The following is a 19,795-nucleotide window of genomic DNA, read 5'->3' on the forward strand; positions in this document are numbered from 1 at the left end:
ATAGAAAAAAATTTCAGGTAGATTGGGGTTGGGTGAAGACAAAAATGGGAAGGATGTATGGGGGGGAGATGGGACAGAGGGAAAAAATGTGGGGAAAGATGGCTAGAATTGGGGGACAACTTGGAGGCAATGTGGAAACCTAGTACAATGGAAACTTCCTGGAATCTATAAGAACTTCCAGTAATGGAGGACATGGAGTCCGAACTGGCTATCTATTGTAGCCAGACAAGGCTCCCAATCACTGGACAGGGTGGTATTCAATTGAGTTGTTGGCTAAGGTAGTACTGCGGAGATCCCCCCAAAACTAAGGGTGATCCTAGGACAGAGATTCCTTTCTGCAAATTGACAGCAGGACCCCTTGTTGAAGACAACATCCACATAGTTCTTTGAATGTGGAGTAGTAGATGTGATGCCTGTATTCTAGTCTCTTTGGTATGGGGAAGTACTCTGCAAGTTACTGAAAAAGAAATGTGGACACCAACCCAGCTACAAAACCTTCAACCTACAATCTGTCCTGCCTGCTAGATGTACTGGAGCAACTGTTGCACAGTGTTTGTAGGAGTAATCAGTATCTTATTTAACGTACAGCTCACTCCACAAGAGGGAGCCCATGCCTGACACTACTTGGATAGCCAGAGACCAGAGACTAAAAACATGCCTGATAAAGAAATGACTCCTCATATTCTGCTATACTCATGGATCAGTATTTTGTCTAGTTATTGTCAGCGAAACTCTCTCCAGCAGCAGATGGGAGTGGATGGAGAGACCCACAGCCAGATATTATGCTGTGTCTATGTTGAAGGTCTCCATTGAGTCCTTTCCCTTGAAGCTTAGGGAATCAACAGAAGATGGGGAAGAATGACTACAGGAGTGACACTAGGAGAACGTGTCCACTGAATCACTAAATAGGACTCACATTGGCTCATACAGACTGAAACAGCAAGCATGGTCTGTACCAGGTCTTCTGTATATATATATTATGGATTTTAGCTTGTTAGTTTTTGTAGGACTCTTAAGAGTGGGAATAAGTATATCTCTAACTCTTTTGCCTATGCGTGGATTCTTTCCTCCTGTGGGGTTGCCTATTTTGCCTTGTCTTACTGTATTTTGTTTTGTCATGTTTGGCTGTTGTCTCTTAGAGGCTTGCTGAGGCTTTGATGAGAGATAGAGGCGGAATGGATCTCGGGAAGAGGGGAGTTGATGGGGTGGGGGTGGGGGTTGGAAGGTGTGGACAGAAGGGAAACTGTCAGGATATATTACATGAGAGAAGAATCTATTTCCAATAAAAAATAAAATGCCATCAAATGTATTGTCAAAAATGTAGTGATAACTTTAATGAAATTTAATTTAAAAGCAACTGATATCATTAATGTTACAGCAAGACTTTTCCTAAGTAGGTAACAATAGTGGAGAAAAGACATAAGTTCTAGTGCCTCATGTCATCACTTGAGAGATCCTAGGCAAGACCCTTAATATCACATAAACTGCTCACCTGTAAAATAGGTGTAAGTCTATTTACAATGCCTTTCCTAGTAGAGTTATAAGATGAACTAACTTATGTAAAAAGTATTCAAGGAACTCAAAAAGGTTAAACATAAGGTAGAGATTAAATGTCAAGTTTTGTGAAACTGCCTTTAGGTCAAAAGAAAAACCTCAAAACTTGTACCTACATTGTCTCACATGATGGAAAATCTGACCATAAAGTGCACAAAAATACCATTATAGTTAACATTAAAAGCAAAGAGCTAGCAGTTAAGATGTCCTGTTTTCAAGTCTGTTGCTAGGAGACAATTCTGATCAGCATTATTGGGGAGAACATATCTCTTTGGTTTAGATGAGATAATCCATCATGGCAGGAAGTCAGGAACATACGGTAGGAACCTGGAGGTCTGCATCGAAGCAGCGACTTAAACAAATATTGTGTACTGGATTATTTCCTCTAGCTATCTCAGCTATCTTTCTTTTATTATTATTTTTTTTCTCTAATCTTTTTCACAGTTCAGATTTTATTCCCCTCCCAGTCCACCCTTTGACTATTCCTCATTCCATACGCTGCCTCCCCACCAAACCTCTAAACTCCCTGGGGCCTCCAGTCTCTTCGTTAGGTGCACCTTCTCTGACTGAACCCGGACCCAGCAGTCCTCTGCTGTGTATGTGTTGGAGGCCTCATTTCAGCTGGTGTATGCTGCCTGGGTGTATGCTGCTCAGTATCTGAGAGACCTCAGGGGTCCAGGTTAGTTGAGACTGCTGGTCCTCCTACAGGGTTGCCCTCCTCCTCAGCTTCCTCCAGCTTTTCCCTAATTCAACCAGAGGGGTCAGGGCTTCTGTTCATTGGTTGGGTATAAATATCTGCATCCGACTCATTCTGCTGCCCCTGTTTGTAAGCACACCATATCAGTTACCTTTCTTAAGTAGCTCTGAAAATCTACATAAGGACTGCATTGCTCACAGTGAACTCAGTCCTTCTGTTATTCTGCAGTTATGAAAACGACCCATAGACCCACAGGCCAACCTGTTGAGTCAATTTCTCAGTGTTGCAGTCTTTCCTCAATTGATTCTAGTTTTTGCAAAACTGATGAAGATTAAACAGCACTAATGTATAATTTTCAAGTATAATGACTTGAAAAAAACAAAACAAACCAGGGTTCCAATGCCATTTCTAGCCTCTCAAAAGTGTCTGCAGTTCCAGCTCCAGAGGATCCAACACCCTCTTGTGAAAGAACCCAGACATGTGACATACACTCACAATACCATACACATGAATAAAGATTAATATTTAAAATCTTGAAAAATTACAAGTCATGATAAAAATGTGATTTGTATGTTTTCTACAGTAATGTTCACATGTCTGAATTTGCTTGAAAAGTCAATAAAACTAAAGGTGACAACTTTTAGCAAATGTTCCATGTCTAAAGATTAAGCTAAAAAGTGACAGGATAATTAATTACACTGCACAGATAAGATAGAATATGGCAACTTCCTTTATTACAGACTATGATGAGAACAGCATGAAAATTGAGCATAGCAACTGATTTACTCAGTGTCTATCTCATACATTAAGTAAAAGAGGTATTATGAGGTAAAGGAAATCCATTATCCAGTGCTAGACAATCTGAAAGCTGAAAGTCAAAACATTCCATTAACGGTATAATCAATGGTTGAATAAATCTAATACTGTGGGAACTGTATAAGGAAAGAATTACTCTTTTGCAATTTGTCTTACACTGACAAAGTACTAAGTCACAATGTTTTCAACATCACAAGCTGGTGAAGTTCCTAGTTCTACAGGAAACATAGAAGCATTAAAATATACTACTACTCCCAATTTTTGCTGAAATTCCAAGTATTTTTGGAGTTCCACCAAGTGTAAGGTTGATATCTAAACGTAATCAAGAACTAGAAACTCCTAAATACCCACATAATTACTCAGTAAAGAAAATTCCTTTAACCAAAAGGACGATAATCCCATGAAATTTAAAACCTTACATTGTGGTTCATATATAAGCAGCATTTTGTAAAAAGATATTCTACTGCCAAAAAAAAAACTTTAGAATAACAGTTCAATTTTAGTAACTCAAATGTATTTGAAAACCATAAAAATGTATCTGCTAGATAAAAGACAGTGGATTATAAGCCCTCAAAAGAGGCTTTTAATTATAAAATACTAAAATGATTTTAACATACGAAGGAAAAAAATCAGCATCATTAGTTCTGTAAAATTTTTACTATCAAAGTAGATTACACAAAGTAAGCCTAATATCACTTATAATGCCAATTTGAATCTCAAGGGCCATGATAGATGAACTGTACTTTTTAAAAATTTATCCTTACTACAAAATGCTGACTGCTTTATATAAATGCATTTGCTTTAATAATTGTCGAAATGTATCTGTAACTTAAGGAGCTTGGAGATATTAATTCTATTGTTATCTAATATCATTCATCAATTAATGGTAATAAACAGGGGGTACTTCCAAATGAATATGCCATAATCCTTTACATAAGTTAAAAAACAAAAAGGCAAATGCCAATCAGCTAGTTAATTTTTTCAGTACAGGTGCTCCCTATTTTTCACCTTTTACACATTTTCCCCAATACAGCATATTGTAGAAAGTGTGTTCTTTTACTTTTAGCTATACATTTTGTTCTAAGGACGTCCATTTTGATTTGCATGGTTTATTATACTTTCTGGCTCTTTATTTCTAAAATACATAAATATTCTATGACTATGCAAAAGAATTACAGATCAGACTATACAAACTGTTCCAGAAAGATAGATTTTGAATTTCTCCATATAATATATAGTAGAAATGTCTCCAGTTTTGTCCAATTTAAATGTGTTTTTGAACTCTATAGAATACAACTGAAGTATCAGCCTTTCCTTACATCTATCCCAGAACAAAACCTCATGGGGTTACTGCAGGTAACCTTAGCTGCCTACTCCGTCAAAGGGCCCTTCTTCCTTCCTAGGAGATAAACTGAGTTCATGACAATTTCTCAGGCAGAAGGTTCCCAGCCCTAGGAATGAATCACGCTTGATCAAAAACTTTTGTTGTAACTGTCTTTCATATTTGGTGTGATGGATTTAAAAGTGCACATGCACTTCAGTTTTACCCAGTTAAGGTAGACTCCTTTGAAAGCTCTTGACAAAACCTTTCTATAATAATAATGATAATAATGATGATCACCCAATTCCTTCTCTGTACAGAGATCTTTGGTATGTGTGAGACCTTGTCTGGAATGATAACAGCTATCTAGATAGTAACAGTCTAGAGGCCCTGGATGGAAAACTAAGGAAACAATACTGCTGTCTAAATACTCCAACGTGTATAAGCTAAAGGAGCTACAAATCCTCTGTTGACCTGCCTGATTCACTCCTATCTACCTACTGTTTCAACAACTTTCAATCGGCATGCTTTCACAGCCTAGAACAAACCTACTGTACACCATGATAAACGACTTGCTACGAACTGAAAGAATGTATCAGATGGAATTTTTATTTCGTTCTTCCTAAAAGACTAATGCCACTGATAATACTGTTCAAGAAGTTTATTGTTTTAGAACTCAAAATGAAGTGGAATTTCAGATTCTATCACAATAGAATATTCAGTTTTGATATCATTACCAACCCACTCAAAAGTCAGTTCATTTAAATTTAAGAAATATTTTTATGCTGGCTTAAGTGTATATCAAAAAGGGGGAAATGATAGTCATTAATGTTCAAAACTAGAGAAGAAAATAACATATGTTGTTGACATTTGTTTAGAATAATAAAATTCAGGGTTGGGGATTTAGCTCAGTGGTAGAGCGCTTGCCTAGCAAGTGCAAGGCCCTGGGTTCAGTCCTCAGCTCCAGAAAAAAAATAAAATAAAATTCCTTCTTACTAGACCCGTGAGCAAAGGCCACTTGCTGCCAATACTGACAAACTGAGTTTGATCCCAGGCACTATATGGTAAAAAAACAGAACTCCAACAAATTTATCTGACTTCCACCCATGTACATGTGATTATACACACACACACACACACACACACACACACACACACACACACACACACACAGACACAGACACAGACACACACAGACACACACGGGGGGGGGAGAGAGAGAGAGAGAGAGAGAGAGAGAGAGAGAGAGAGAGAGAGAGAGAGGAGAAATAAAAATACATTTTCTTATTAAAGAAAAAACATGAGAGGCTGGGGATTTAGCTCAGTGGTAGAGCGCTTGCCTAGGAAGCGCAAGGCCCTGGGTTCGGTCCCCAGCTCCGAAAAAAAGAACCAAAAAAAGAAAAAAGAAAAAAAAAAGAAAAAACATGAGTATAATATGCAATCGTTTTTTATCTAGGAATCATTTGCATTTTGTGACCTAAGTCTATACAAGATTTAAAGCTAGAAATAATGGCAACTTTACTTCCCCTGTATAAACTAAGAAATATTCCTGAGCATATAAACTACAATCTCCACAAATCAAGAATACTGGAATTTCATATGTTTTCATGAGTTCAAGATGCAGTGCTGGGAGGGATAGAAAGATACTGTCTCACAAAACCAAACCCAAAACTGAAAAGAAGTACAGTGAGCACAGCAGAGGACTCAGACTTAGGGAGCTATGAGTCCAAGCACTGGCACTGTGATCTCTGCCGCTCATTAAACTTCAGTTTATCATTTTATAACAACTCATGAATGTGGCTTTGGCATAAAAAAAAAACAATGTAGCAAAATATATAAAGGAAGGCTATAGCTACTGCTACAAAACAGCCAAAGACTTTAGGTACGTTTTCTTCCCTCCCTTTAATTAGTCAGTTGCTTAACTTCAAAAGTTCAAACTACTTAATCAGACTGTGTAAGTCCTAGGAATGCATGGGGCACAATTGAGCCTGTTCCCTAGAGGGCTGATAGTATGTAAATAATCAATATTGGTGTTCACATGACTGACTGGGATTCATTGAAATCCACACGATTCAGTTCTAGCTCTGGATTACCTCAGTTGGCCTTTGTGGAGGTCTTATCTGTAGAGCAGTTCATTGCCTTGTCAGAAAGCTTATTAGGATTTGGGGTTTTGTTGTTTTTCTCTACTATGTAAAGCTGACCAGAAGGGTTAGTTGTGTGTTGAGGCTAAGTTGGCTAGTTGGGTTGGCTTCTTAACATTAAGATAGCTGAATGGAGCTCCAGACCTAGATCTCAATGATTCGGTTGGCTTCTCAGTGGAACCCAACTGAAGTTGTCTAACTGCCTCTTCTCAAAGTTCAGGAAAAAGAGTAGAGCTACTTGAGACCTTGTAGAAGAGGTGTACGTGTCTGCCTTAGTATGTTGTTGCTCATGATTATTTTAGAAACTGGATTTTTAAAGACTTTGAGTTTCACAACAAGGAAAAGCCACAGTTTGTGGTATCCTATAGCTTTACTTTATGTATTTCTTCCCTTTAGGAAAAACCTACGCTACCATGTGCACAGACTGCCCAATGAATGGGTCATTTTTCCACAACCCTGGTGTAGTACAGAATCCAGCCATTACCATTTTCCTGCATTATTTTGACATGGAAAATTCTGTACATTTTGGCTGCAGTATGGATGGTAGAATATACTTTGATGAATCATCTCTACTTGTTTGTTTGTTTATTTATTACTAGACCTCCTTCTCCCCCTCCACTTACTCTCTGCCTATAGGATGTACTGTATGTAGTCATGAATTAATATATTAGTAGTCAGTATTAATATATTAGAAATCTACAGATCTGTTTTGTACTTTTTATACTATTAGATACTTATAATCAAAACTTTAGGGTATTGAATAAATTTACTCTTATTAGCGAGAAAAAAATCAGTTAAAGGAGAGAGAACCTTTGAATACCAAAGCATTAGAAGGTTCCAAGTGACACTCCTCCATTGTTGATGGGATTGCAGACTGGTACAACCATTCTGGAAATCAGTCTGGAGGTTCCTCAGAAAATTGGATATTGAACTACCTGAGGATCCAGCTATACCTCTCTTGGGCATATACCCAAAAGATGCCCCAACATATAAAAAAGGCACGTGCTCCACTATGTTCATCGTAGCCTTATTTATAATAGCCAGAAGCTGGAAAGAACCCAGATGCCCTTCAACAGAGGAATGGATACAGAAAATGTGGTACATCTACACAATGGAATATTACTCAGCTATCAAAAACAATGCCTTTATGAAACTCATAGACAAATGGTTGGAACTGGAAAATATCATCCTGAGTGAGGTAACCCAATCACAGAAAAACACACATGGTATGCACTCATTGATAAGTGGCTATTAGCCCAAATGCTTGAATTACCCTAGATGCATAGAACACATGAAACTCAAGACGGATGATCAAAATGTGAATGTTTCACTCCTTCTTTAAAAGGGGAACAAGAATACCCTTGGCAGGGAAGGGAGAGGCAAAGATTAAAACAGAGACAGAAGGAACACCCATTCAGAGCCTGCCCCACATGTGGCCCATACATATACAGCCACCCAATTAGACAAGATGGATGAAGCAAAGAAGTGCAGACTGACAGGAGCTGGATGTAGATCGCTCCTGAGAGACACAGCCAGGATACAGCAAATACAGAGGCGAATGCCAGCAGCAAACCACTGAACTGAGAATAGGACCCCCGTTGAAGGAATCAGAGAAAGAACTGGAAGAGCTTGAAGGGGCTCGAGACCCCATATGTACAACAATGTCAAGCAACCAGAGCTTCCAGGGACTAAGCCACTACCTAAAGACTATACATGGACTGACCCTGGACTCTGACCTCATAGGTAGTAATGAATATCCTAGTAAGAGCACCAGTGGAAGGGGAAGCCCTGGGTCCTGCTAAGACTGAACCCCCAGTGAACTAGACTGGTGGGGGGAGGGGGACAATGGGGGGAGGATGGGGAGGGGAACACCCATAAGGAAGGGGAGGGATTAGTGGGATGTTTGCCCGGAAACCAGGAAAGGGAATAATACTCGAAATGTAAATAAGAAATACTCAAGTTAATAAAAAAAAAAAGAAGAAGGTTCCAAGTGGTAGGATGAAGAACAAAACTCTAACAAACAATCTCCAAACTTTTCTAGAGTCCTATGTTGATGGGAAAGATGTTCTAAGGAGTGAGGAGAATATTAACCTAATCCTCATACCACACACAGAAAAGAACTAAAGTGGGTCGTGAACAAATATGCACAATATGTAATTATAGTCTTCTGAAAATACATTCAAATGAAGATATCTCACAGTCAATGAAAAAACAATCCGCAGAAAGGAAAAATAAGTAAATGGCACTTCATTAATATCTGTCAAACCTGCTGGGCAAAATATCCTGTTTAAAGAGGATAAAAAGACAAGTTTTAGGTCAGGGAAAGTAGTCTTAAACTAGTTACTAAGGAACAAATATCTACAAAAAGAATTCTGTAATCAACAAGAAAAAACTCAATTTACTTTAAAAATATGCAAAAGGCATTGATCAACAGACAGTTCACCCAAAACACATAGGAATGCCAAGTAACTACAGAAAATGATGTACAAAAGAAGCCATTGGTGAAATTCATCCTTACATCAAAAATGTGGGGTGATTTGTAGCTCAACTGGTAGAGTTCGATCCCTAGCACTGCATAAACTCGGGAGGGGTACACACCTGTAACCTCAGCACTCTGGAAGGATGCGGCAGGAGGGCAGACAGGAGCTCAGGGCCATCCTAAGCAACATAAAAAGATCTAGTGCCAGATATTCAAACATAAGTGACAAAATAAAATTCAATGGTGCTGTCCCATTGCTCTACCTCATGTCCCAGTAGAGTAAGAGCCAGAGCCCCTGCAATAGATAGTGGGGACATAGAAAAAAGCTTTTAGCCTGTACATAGCAAAGAAATCTATCAAGTGAAGAGGCAGCCCACAGAACAGGAGAAAACCTTAGTCATCTATATTTCTGAGAGGATTAGGATAGTATAGACAACAAAGTCAAACAATTTAACATCAAGAAAACAAACCTAATTTCAAAGTCAAAGATCTATTGTTAGTTTATTTGAGACGCATCCATACTGACTTCCATAGTGGCTAGGCCACACTTACACAACACTATATAAAAATTGCCTTTTGTCTATATTTATTGTATTTTTCTTAAGAACATATTTATTTTATGTGTATGAGTGTTTTGCCTGCATGCATATATGTATACCGCATGCACACCTGGTGTCCAAGTGTTGTGGTTTGCCTTGCCAAGATATAATATAGATAACATGGTTAATGAACAGAATTGATGGACTGGGTGATCAGCATATTGTTGGTTTTATAAATTGCAGAATGGTAATAATGCTTAGTTCACCTATGTATAGGGAAAAGGTTTTTTAACTGGACAAAAAGGGGGAAATGTTGTGGTTTGCCTTGAAATTTTCTCTGAATTTGTTAAATAAAGGCAGGAGCGTGAGATTTGGACAGAGGGAAAAGTCAAGAGCAAGAGGGGGATTAGATTCAGAGAATAGGGTTAGAGAGGAATGTTGGCGACAGTTGAGCCAGTGGAACCTGAGCAGGAGGGGGAGAGGGTGGAACAGTTGAGAGTGTGAGGGGAGGAGAAGGGAACGGTTTAGAGACAGGATGGGGAACTGAGAAGAGTTAGAAGAGACAGGAGATGGAGAGAGGGGAGAAGCTAGGAGTCGTTGTTAAGAGAAGGAGAAACTAAAGCATAAAAGAGTTGATATATTTGGGAGAGTGAGTAAAGAAAAGAGAGAGAGAGGAGAAGCAAGGAGTCATTGTGGGAGAAGGAGAAGCTGGAGACTTGGTAAATAAAAGGTGCAAGGGATAGATGGTACCGGGCTTTGTACGTTTAAGTGGGCAATTATATCTTACCAATTGGATCTAAGATTATTGTGTGGTGTGTTTTTATATGTAAGAGTCTCAGTGTAAGAAAGTGTGTGGCTGGGCTGTGTTTCCGCCAAGATATCCAGCAGATATCTGGGGCACTGAGGTGTGGAACCCAAGCAGGGTAAAACACCCAGAGAAAGACATTTACCGCTTCAGTTTTATTTTTTTATTTTTATTATTTTTTTACAACAACATCCAAGGAGGTAAGAAAAGGACATCAGAGATCTTAGAACTCGAGTTAGGGGTGGTTCTGAGCCATCATATTGATGCTGAGTCCTCTGTAAGAGTAGAAGAGTAGGAAGTGCTCTCAACAGGTAAGCCACCTCTTGAGCCTACTTTCTTATACCACTCAGGACCACCTGTCAAGGGTGGACTGGACCCTGTGACACCTATAGGAACTGATCTGTCCTCTATCAATCATTAATTAACAAAATGGTTCCACAGACTTGCCTACAGGTCTAGAGGCATTTTCTCAATTCAAGTTACCTCTCTACAGATTCCTATAGCTTGTGTGGAGCTGACCAGTCAGCTCAGCCCTACTGGAACACAGGATTGATACAAGGATAAAATGAAGTGCATGGCATTAATATTAGACATTATTACACCAAAATCAGAGAACGCCAATGGTGGGTTACAGCTTAAAAAGGAAAGAAAGCTAATGTATCAATTTCACTATAGCAGCATCCTTATTACTGAAGAAGCGTGGAAAGAAGGAAAGAGCTGTTTTCTTATTGAATGCTACAGAAATGATTTTCATACCTGGCATAACAAAATACTTCTACATGTTGAATTGTTTTGTCCTTGCTACTAAGAGGAATAGCTTCTTCGTTTTCAAGTATCTGTTCTTGCCACATTGAATTTTCAGTCACAACATCATTATTTTCCTAAACAAAACACAGAAAAGAAGTTTTAACTAAACTAAATAATTTCCAAGAGACATTGTATCTTGTCTTAAATTCATGTTTTTATTTGTAATCGCATCAAAATTTAATGACATCAGAATAACTGAACTGACACCAAAAGTGTGCCAGCTTCAAGGGAGGCAGGGGCAAACAATGCATAAAATGTATCAAAAGCTAGGTGTCTATGAGGCCCTGTTGTGCCTGAAAAATGCTGTTTCCTTCCAGTTATCCACTATCTCTGGCTGGCTCTCAAATTCTTTCTGTTCCCTCTTCTGCATAGATCTCTGAGCTTTGATGGGAAGGATGCAATATGATAAAGCCATCAAATTTAGGGCCCAGCATTTCAAAGACTCTAACTCTCTGAATGTTGTCCACTAGACCACACCCATTTATGCAATAGTATTTAAACTATAACCTCACTGCAGCTTTATCACCCATATTTTTGTCTTCAGGAGAGCCACTGATGATATACTCTATTAAAGTCAGTGAAAGCAAGTACCTTGCTTAGTAGACTAATTGAATGCTGTAAGCAACACCTCTTAGCTAACTGAATACAGTTTCCTGAACTATTAGCATCTCTTTTCCCAACCTTCTCAGCTTATTTTAATCTATAAAACGAGTCTTAGAGAAAATGTTGAACTCTACAGCAGCACGACTAAATCTCTACACTGCACAGCCAGTTATCTCTAAAACCCTTCGTTACAGTGGGTACTCAGCTGTAGTATTAAGAAGGTGCTTTAGAAAAACCAATGGGTTGTCCAGTGCCAGGTGGTCAGCCACGAAAGCATATATACAGTGCTGTATTGAGTGAGAAGGTTATGTTTAGGAATATATGTGTATATGCACAATATGCAAGCAATAACAATTAGTGGAAATAGAGACCATGAATTTGAAGGACCGTGGAGAGGTATATATGGGAGAGTTTGGAGGGAGAAATGATGTAATTGCATTGTAATCACAAAAATTTAAACAGATTTTTAAAATTTTTTATGTATTAAAAATTATAACTGACTTTGAAATAAGAAAAAAGAAAAACCAATTTTTAAAAGTCAATGTTTTTCTTTCTTTTTCTTTAAAAGATTCTGCCACATAATAGAAGTAAACATACAAACCAGAAAATATTCCACATTGTTTTCTTCAAATAAATACTAGCACATGTAACATCTTAAAAATATAATGTAAAGAACAACTAATAAAAGGTGGGATTTTTAGAATGGCTGGCAAAATTTTTGTGAAAGGTTTTGTAGAAAGTCTTTCCTTAAATATCATTAGCTTAAGAAGTAATTGCATGTATTTTTGTCAGATAAGTAAATGAAAATAAGTTATCTATCTCACATGACAGAAACTACATGACACAGGATATAACCTAGAGATATTACTTGTAATATCAGATCACAACTTTACCTGGTATTCCTTTAGCCAGGACAACAGTCCTGAAAAGCTGAAACTGGCCCAGTTTCCTCCATAGTAGCTTCTTCTGTAACAATGAAAATAAGAAGAATGTAAAGATCAAGTCACTGATCTCTATAAACTAAGCCATTATTGACCTTTAAACTCATATTATTTTCCAATATTGTTGTCCCAAGTATCCCAAAGCACATGACTGAGTTGTTGAAATAAAAGGAAATAGTAAATGGGAGGAAATGGTTATGCTCAGATCTCAAAGGCAACCTTTTCTGATATAACAGCTTAAACATTCTTTGCCTTCCAGAGAAAATTGTTTTCTTCAGGGATCACAGGGAAACTTCAGCTTCAAATCAGTAGCATAATGTGTTCCAGTAATGATTCATCAGAATAGTTAAGAGTCACAAAGCTGGGAACTAATGGGATGGTGTCTGTAATTTGATAAACTTTCAAATATATATGTCAACTTCTTTAAAAATGATACAATTACCCTATGATTCAGCAATTCCTAAGCAATTACATAAGAGAAAAACATTTTTTGAAAAAATGCCTTTTCATCATATTATTAGACCCAAAGTGATAATATCATTAACAGGAAAATGTGTAAACAAGCTAAGCTATATCCACAGAACATATACTTTTACCATTGTAAAAAGATAAAATACTGACACAAAAAACAATGTAGGTCAATCTCACAATTTTTACTCTGAATGAAAACTTAACTCCATTAATGTGATATTGAAGAACAAGCTAAATAATGTATGATTTAAAAAAAACATTAAAAAAATGAGTGTTTTCCTCAGAGTGGGAGTGTTAATTTTTAAATTACATGAGTATATGCATTTTAAGAACATATCTAAATGATATACTTAAGATCTGAATGTTTCACACTATAAAAATTTAACTTTGAAAAGAACCATAAGCAAATATTTGTATTTACTAATGCTATGAATGTTAAATTCTGAGTGACAGAAATTACTGAGTGCACAAATCATTAAGACTGAGATGTAATGGACCCCAGAATGAGTATGTGGATGCTTATGTGATACACAGAAACTACATCCAAATGGCGACCACAGAACCTCTGTAGTGAACTCATAGGTGCTCACATGTATTGGTTTGGTTTGGTGTCTCAAGTTTTCTGTACACTTGAAGATTATCACAATAAAATGTAGGAAACGCAGAAGTAATCTGAAATTTTGAGTACTAACTATACTGTGTCAATTTCCAAGGCATTTTCACCTAATTATGAAGAGCCTAAGAAAACTCTCAGTGGAGCCACTCTCGTGTCACTATTAAGTGACTTGAGGTCAGTTTCTGATCAAAACCTATTTTTCTCCCCTACTCTTGGTCAAATGGTTTTTGACAGAGCTAATTGGCCCTCATAGTTTTCCATGCAGCTCCCATTTTCAACTTTCCCTGATTTGTTCCTAACATCAACATCTGGTGATCTCATCCAATTATGTATGTAAAAGGTGAAGCATGGTTTTCATTACTGTGGTTTTTCAGACAAAACATGGTAAGACAACTATGAGAAAACTCACTATAAAACCAGAAGATTCTGACAAACTCATTTTGATATATCTATGGTTTTAAATATGGTTGATGACATCTCCTAAAGATATTAGATATCAATATCAAGAGGACCAAAAGAAATAGAAAAAAAATCAATATGACATTCTAATGTGATCTCTGGAACAAACTACAATAGCTATAATAGAAATTAAAGCCATGGGATGTTTTGTTTTATCTTTAAAGATATGGCTTTAGAACTGTGACATTTAAATCCAATTTATAAAATGTTTTTCCATTATGCTTAAAATGGATTCTGCAAGGGGGGAAATAAGACAAGGTTACTAGTTTTGATTTTGAAGCCTCAGAGACATGATTTAAAGACAAAGTGAGACTGAGAAAAAAAAAGGAAAAAATGGTACAGCATGTTTTCTGCCAATTTTGTATCATCACCACCTCTGTACATCAAGTAAAGGAAGAAGCACTTGATGAGGGAAAATAAAGTACATTTTTGCTGTCAAGAACAGCTGTGATGAAGAAAAAGACTTCCTTAAAACTAGAGTCTCTGGGAAATCAGAAAATAGTCATGATATTTAAACAGGAAACATAAAACTAGAATCTAAAGTCTTCTAATGTCCCATAATAATTATATGTCCTAAAGTCTTTAGTAAAAATAAATAGACAAAAAAGTATAATGGGCATTTTTAAAGACAACCCCCTGAGTTATAATACCATATTATCTGAAATGTTGATCTTAAAACTATATAAAATAGGGGTTGGAAATTTAGCTCAGTGGTTAGAGCACTGGCCTAGGAAGCGCAAAGCCCTAGGTTCGGTCCCCAGCTCCGAAAAAAAAAAAAAGAACAAAAAAAAAAACTATACAAAATAATGTTTTGATTTTTCTATATTTTCATATAACCTACTCCAAATACCATCGAAGTTTTTGTAGATAAAATAAAAAATGAACTCAATAACTATCAATTAGTAGCAATCAATAAATAAGTATGCTGATGACAATAATTCTAGACATTTCTTGAACTTTCCATGGGTTTTATATCACTTTGCTCCATTTTATCCAACAGAAATATATAATAAGCAGATATGATAACCATTAAACATATCAGGTAGACTCCATTAATTTAGCATCAACCCCTTTCTTTTCTACTTAGCATAATTATAATTCTTTACTGACTATTCAGTAGCAGGGACAACCACAAGATGCTATATTACATACTGTATTGTGAAACAGCTTCTATAAAGAAGCCCCAAAACACTAACAAAAGACAGAGTTACTGGCATTCAGACACATTCATCTGGGAATCATTTTACTTAAGAAACTCACAGTGGGCTGACAAGCACGCAATAGGTTTTAGGATTGCTCAGTGAGAAAGGGAGCCAGCCTAGCTCAACTCTAATAATATTCCTCTATATCCCAATATCTCATAATTCCTTTTCCTATGTCAAGACTAACAGCACTTTCCTTTGACAGCATTTTATCTTTCCAAGTTTTTTTTTAGAAATATTGTCTCTTGGATCTCCAGCACTTTTAGGAGAATGATACAAAATGCTTCATTTTATAGGTGCACCCGATGAGATGAGACTTGCCTACTAGTCAGGGCAGCAAGCACAGCCCTGAATGACAGAACTGATATTCAAACTCAGTTCTCCTAAACACTAATCCTGTCCATACCAACACACAAATCTGCAACTTCTACACTAGGAAGCGTCTGTTGGTCTTCAAGATAATGGTAAAATAGAGACTAACACTTGCATGCTGAAATTCAGCTTTCCTGTAACACTAAATTCGACTGCTCCAAAATGAAACTACAGACTGACCACTAAAAGTTGTGTCAAAGGAAAAAAGCCTAATGACAAAATATAAATGGAAAACACTAGGTTTCAAAAAGTTAACAAGAAATGGTTTTCTAGTGCCATGGCTTCTTGGCACCGTTACCCAGTACAATGGTGGCTGTAGCTTTTCAAGAGAGAATACAGCTCTATAAAGCATTTGAAAACATAATGACCCCTGAGCACATTTTGTGAGTACTTTGACTGAAGGGCATTTAACAACACATTTTGAGAAATATTAGCTGACTTCATATTAAGGGAAAGGAAAACCCACATGCATTGTGCTTGGCATTTTATATTCACTCTTTCATTGAAGTGCCTTGTCTAATTCATTCAGCTAAGAAAGAGTAAAGTTGGAACTTGAGCCCATGGTATAACTATCCCCAAAGCCTATCCCTGCCCCGTAAATATTATCTACTATAAACTATGGGTTTCACATCTTTAAAATTACGAGCATAAGTAAACCCTAGACTGACATATAAGCAAAAGGAGTGGTGTCTGTTTACAAACTCCAGAAGGTATAAAGTCTAGTTGTGTTTTCCTTTGTTTCATAAAAACAGTACAATATTCTCAACACTGTCTATTTTGAATGTCAGAGCTGGGAGGACTATTCATTTCTAGGACCCAAAATTTAATAGGATCTCTCAAATTCAGAATGCACAAACAGAAAAAAGAAAACAATTCTTGCCAGCTAGTATTGGTTTGCCAGCTATTAATGAGTATGATGTGCCCTGTAAATTAAACAATGGATCAAACCTGCCCTCCTCAGTACAGTAAGGCAGTGTCAGTCTCAGCAAAAAAGGGTCGGTTCCACTTAAATTTGTTGGAATCCTACAACTTCATGACATGCCGGTATCGTTATCTTCCTGTTAACAAACAATATGTCATAATTCTAGGACATAGAAAATATATTGAACTTGATCCCTAATACAGTGTTTCACTTAGCAAAAGTTCAACATACATGCCATACAAGAAAGTTGTATGCCTTCTACCATCCCCTACATTCTTAGACAACTTGGTTGGATCTTCATGATAAAAATGCAGATTAATTCTAATGTTAGAGAAGATGACCATGCCCTTTCTTCATTGTTGGTGTTTGAAGTAACAAAAATGTAATACATTTATCATATCACTTATCACTCCTCTACCGATGACTCATAAGGTGGCACTCCAATCTGGGCCCCTCTGCTTATCTCCAAGCTCAGATCTGAAAATGCAAACTATGAGCCATCGGCTTCTTAGATACCTCCCTTTCTTAAACAGCCAACATGTACTTCAATTCTGTATAATCAAAGGGCAAAAATTTATTACTTGTCAATATACCCCAACCAAGTCTTTTTTCTTTCCTCATTTCAACAAACAAACAAAGTAAAAACAGAAAACCAACAAAAACAATAGCAGTATTACAGTTATTGATGATGAATAAAATAAACTTGAACTTCTAAAATATTTCTTCAAGTATCGACTGTAATTAGTTTGTCAAACCTCTTCTCTCCTTTCCAACCCTCCGTTCAAGTGTCTTACTCTGATACTCCAGGTATTTGCTTACCTGTCTTAATGTCTTAGTCTCAGGAAAGAGTTTCCTACCTCTAGCTTCTTCCCTTTTCAATCCAACCTCAACACTAAGGCCACTGTGATCTGGTCTGAAGACCCCATTATGTCTTTCTGAGGTTTAAAGATGTCTGATGGTGGGCTCGAGAGATGGCTCAGCAGTTAAGAGCACTGACTGTTCTTCCAGAGGTCCTGAGTTCAAATCCCAGCAACCACATGGTGGCTCACAACCATCTGTAAAGAGATCTGATGTCCTCTTCTGGTGTGTCTGAAGACAGCTACAGTGCACTTATATACAATAAATAAATCTTTTTTTTAAAAAAAGATGTCTGATGGTGCAATAATGCTTATGGAACCAAGTACCAACTTCACTCTATATGTATCAGACATATTCACATTCAGCTACAACAATGCATGAATGAGCCAAGTGCTTCATGTCACTTTTATTTGTGAAATTGATTGCCTATACTATGCCAGAATTCTAGTCCATCACAAAACTAATAATAGTCCTAGCCAAACCATCACAAAACTAATAATAGTCCTAGCCAAACCATTCAGAATCCCCACCTCTTCTGTGCAGCCAGAAGTTCTCCAGCCTAGATAATCAAAAGAACTGTGTGCTCCCTAACTTTGCACTTACCTGTATAAGAATTCTGTCACAGTGTTCTTTTTTGTAAATAGTCATTTCCTTCTTAATGCAGTAAGGTTTTCTCTATTTTCCTGGCCGTTTATGGCATAGTCTTATCCACAAAACCTTCAAAACATATATAACTTTTTGCTATCTTAATCAAATATCTCTATGTTGATAGAGGAAAACGACTTGCATTTTTTCTATACTATCTAAATTATTGATACTAATATTAAGATGGAACTAATAGTGTAACCCCTTCCCTTTTTTTTCCTTTTATTTTTTTAATATTTTATTAGATATATTTCTTTACTCAACACGTCAAATGTCATTCCCCTTCCTGGCCTCCCATCCACAAGCCCCCATCTCCTCCCTCCTCTCCCATACCGATACACTCCCCCCATATATCCCCACCACCACCCCCACTCCCCTGAGCTGGAGGTCCAACCCTGGCAGGACCAAGGGCCCCCACTTCCACCAGTGCCCTAACAAGTCTACTCTCTGCTACACTTGCAGTTGGAGCCCTGGGTCAGTCCATATACAGTCCTTAGGCAGTGGTCTGGTCCCTGGAAGCCCTGGTTGGCTAGCATTGCTGTTCCTATGGGGTTGCAAGCTCCTTCAACTCCTTCAATACTTCCTCCAATCCCCCCCCAAGGGGGGTCCTGCTCTCAGTTCAGTGGTCTGCTGCCAGCCATCGACCTCTGCATTGGACATGCTCTGGATGTGTCTCCCAGGAGAGATCCACATTTTTTTTGAAAGTAGTTTTTTTCATACAATTTATTCCAATTGCAATTTCCCCTCCTCCAACTTCTCTTAGACACTGCCACCTCCCTACCACCCAAATCTATATCCTTTCTTACTCTTTCTCATTTAGAAACAAATAGGCATCTGTTAAATAAGGAAGGAAAATAAAACAATAAGGTAAAATAAAAACAAACAAACCTGCACAGGATAAAAGAAAACAAAGAAATAGAAAAAAGCCAAAGAAAAACACCAACTCGGGGACACTCACACTCACACAGATAGAAAACCCATAGAGACACAAAATTGGAAACCATAATGTGTAGCAAAATGCTTGTAGAGAAGAAAAAACCCAGACTTTGTTTCTGACACCTACTGCTGGGGTCTTTCTGTAAGTGTGTTTTGCATACCCCAGGGAGACTCCTTGAAGAAACTAAACTAATCTTCCTTTGTGAGTGCTTATCAATAAGAGATACCTTCTAGGTTAGGGATAGGAGCACAAAGGCAGATAACCTAACCTTGATTTCTACAAAGGAATGCTACTACAATGAAACTTCACAGTAGGAGTCATTTTGAATCAATATTGGTTTCCTTTTTGATGAGTGAATAATCATTGAACACCTAGAGTATTGTTTTTCTTTCATTAGAGAAATAACACATCATTTTATTTAACTCTGCTTAGGCACAATTTAATTTCAGAACAGAAAAATAAACGCGAAGTTGATTTGGCAGACAATTGCAGATTCAATATCTGAGGTGATTCAATGAAGTAAAATTATATTAAGCAACAAAACCTGCCTCTAGTAAGAAATCCACCATTTTCCACGAAAGGAGTAAGGGAGAAAATAATTCTGTCAATG

The 19,795-nt window shown here is 37.4% G+C and overlaps 1 protein-coding gene across 3 annotated transcripts in view; it reads right to left on the reverse strand.

The window, feature by feature from the left end:
* Chm (CHM Rab escort protein) overlaps nucleotides 1-19,795 on the reverse strand; it is a 158,761-nt gene that overhangs the window by 91,456 nt on the left and 47,510 nt on the right. For all 3 annotated transcript variants that reach the window (NR_197594.1, NM_017067.2, NM_001433732.1), the window contains 2 exon segments: nucleotides 11,109-11,233; nucleotides 12,656-12,728. Coding sequence is in view for 2 of the 3 variants with exons in the window: in NM_017067.2 (NP_058763.2) it covers nucleotides 11,109-11,233; nucleotides 12,656-12,728 (198 nt within the window). In the remaining variant the exon portion in view is untranslated.

This window comes from Rattus norvegicus, chromosome X (genome assembly GCF_021556685.1).
Source record: "Rattus norvegicus strain SHRSP/BbbUtx chromosome X, alternate assembly SHRSP_T2T, whole genome shotgun sequence".
NCBI classification, from domain to species: domain Eukaryota; kingdom Metazoa; phylum Chordata; class Mammalia; order Rodentia; family Muridae; genus Rattus; species Rattus norvegicus.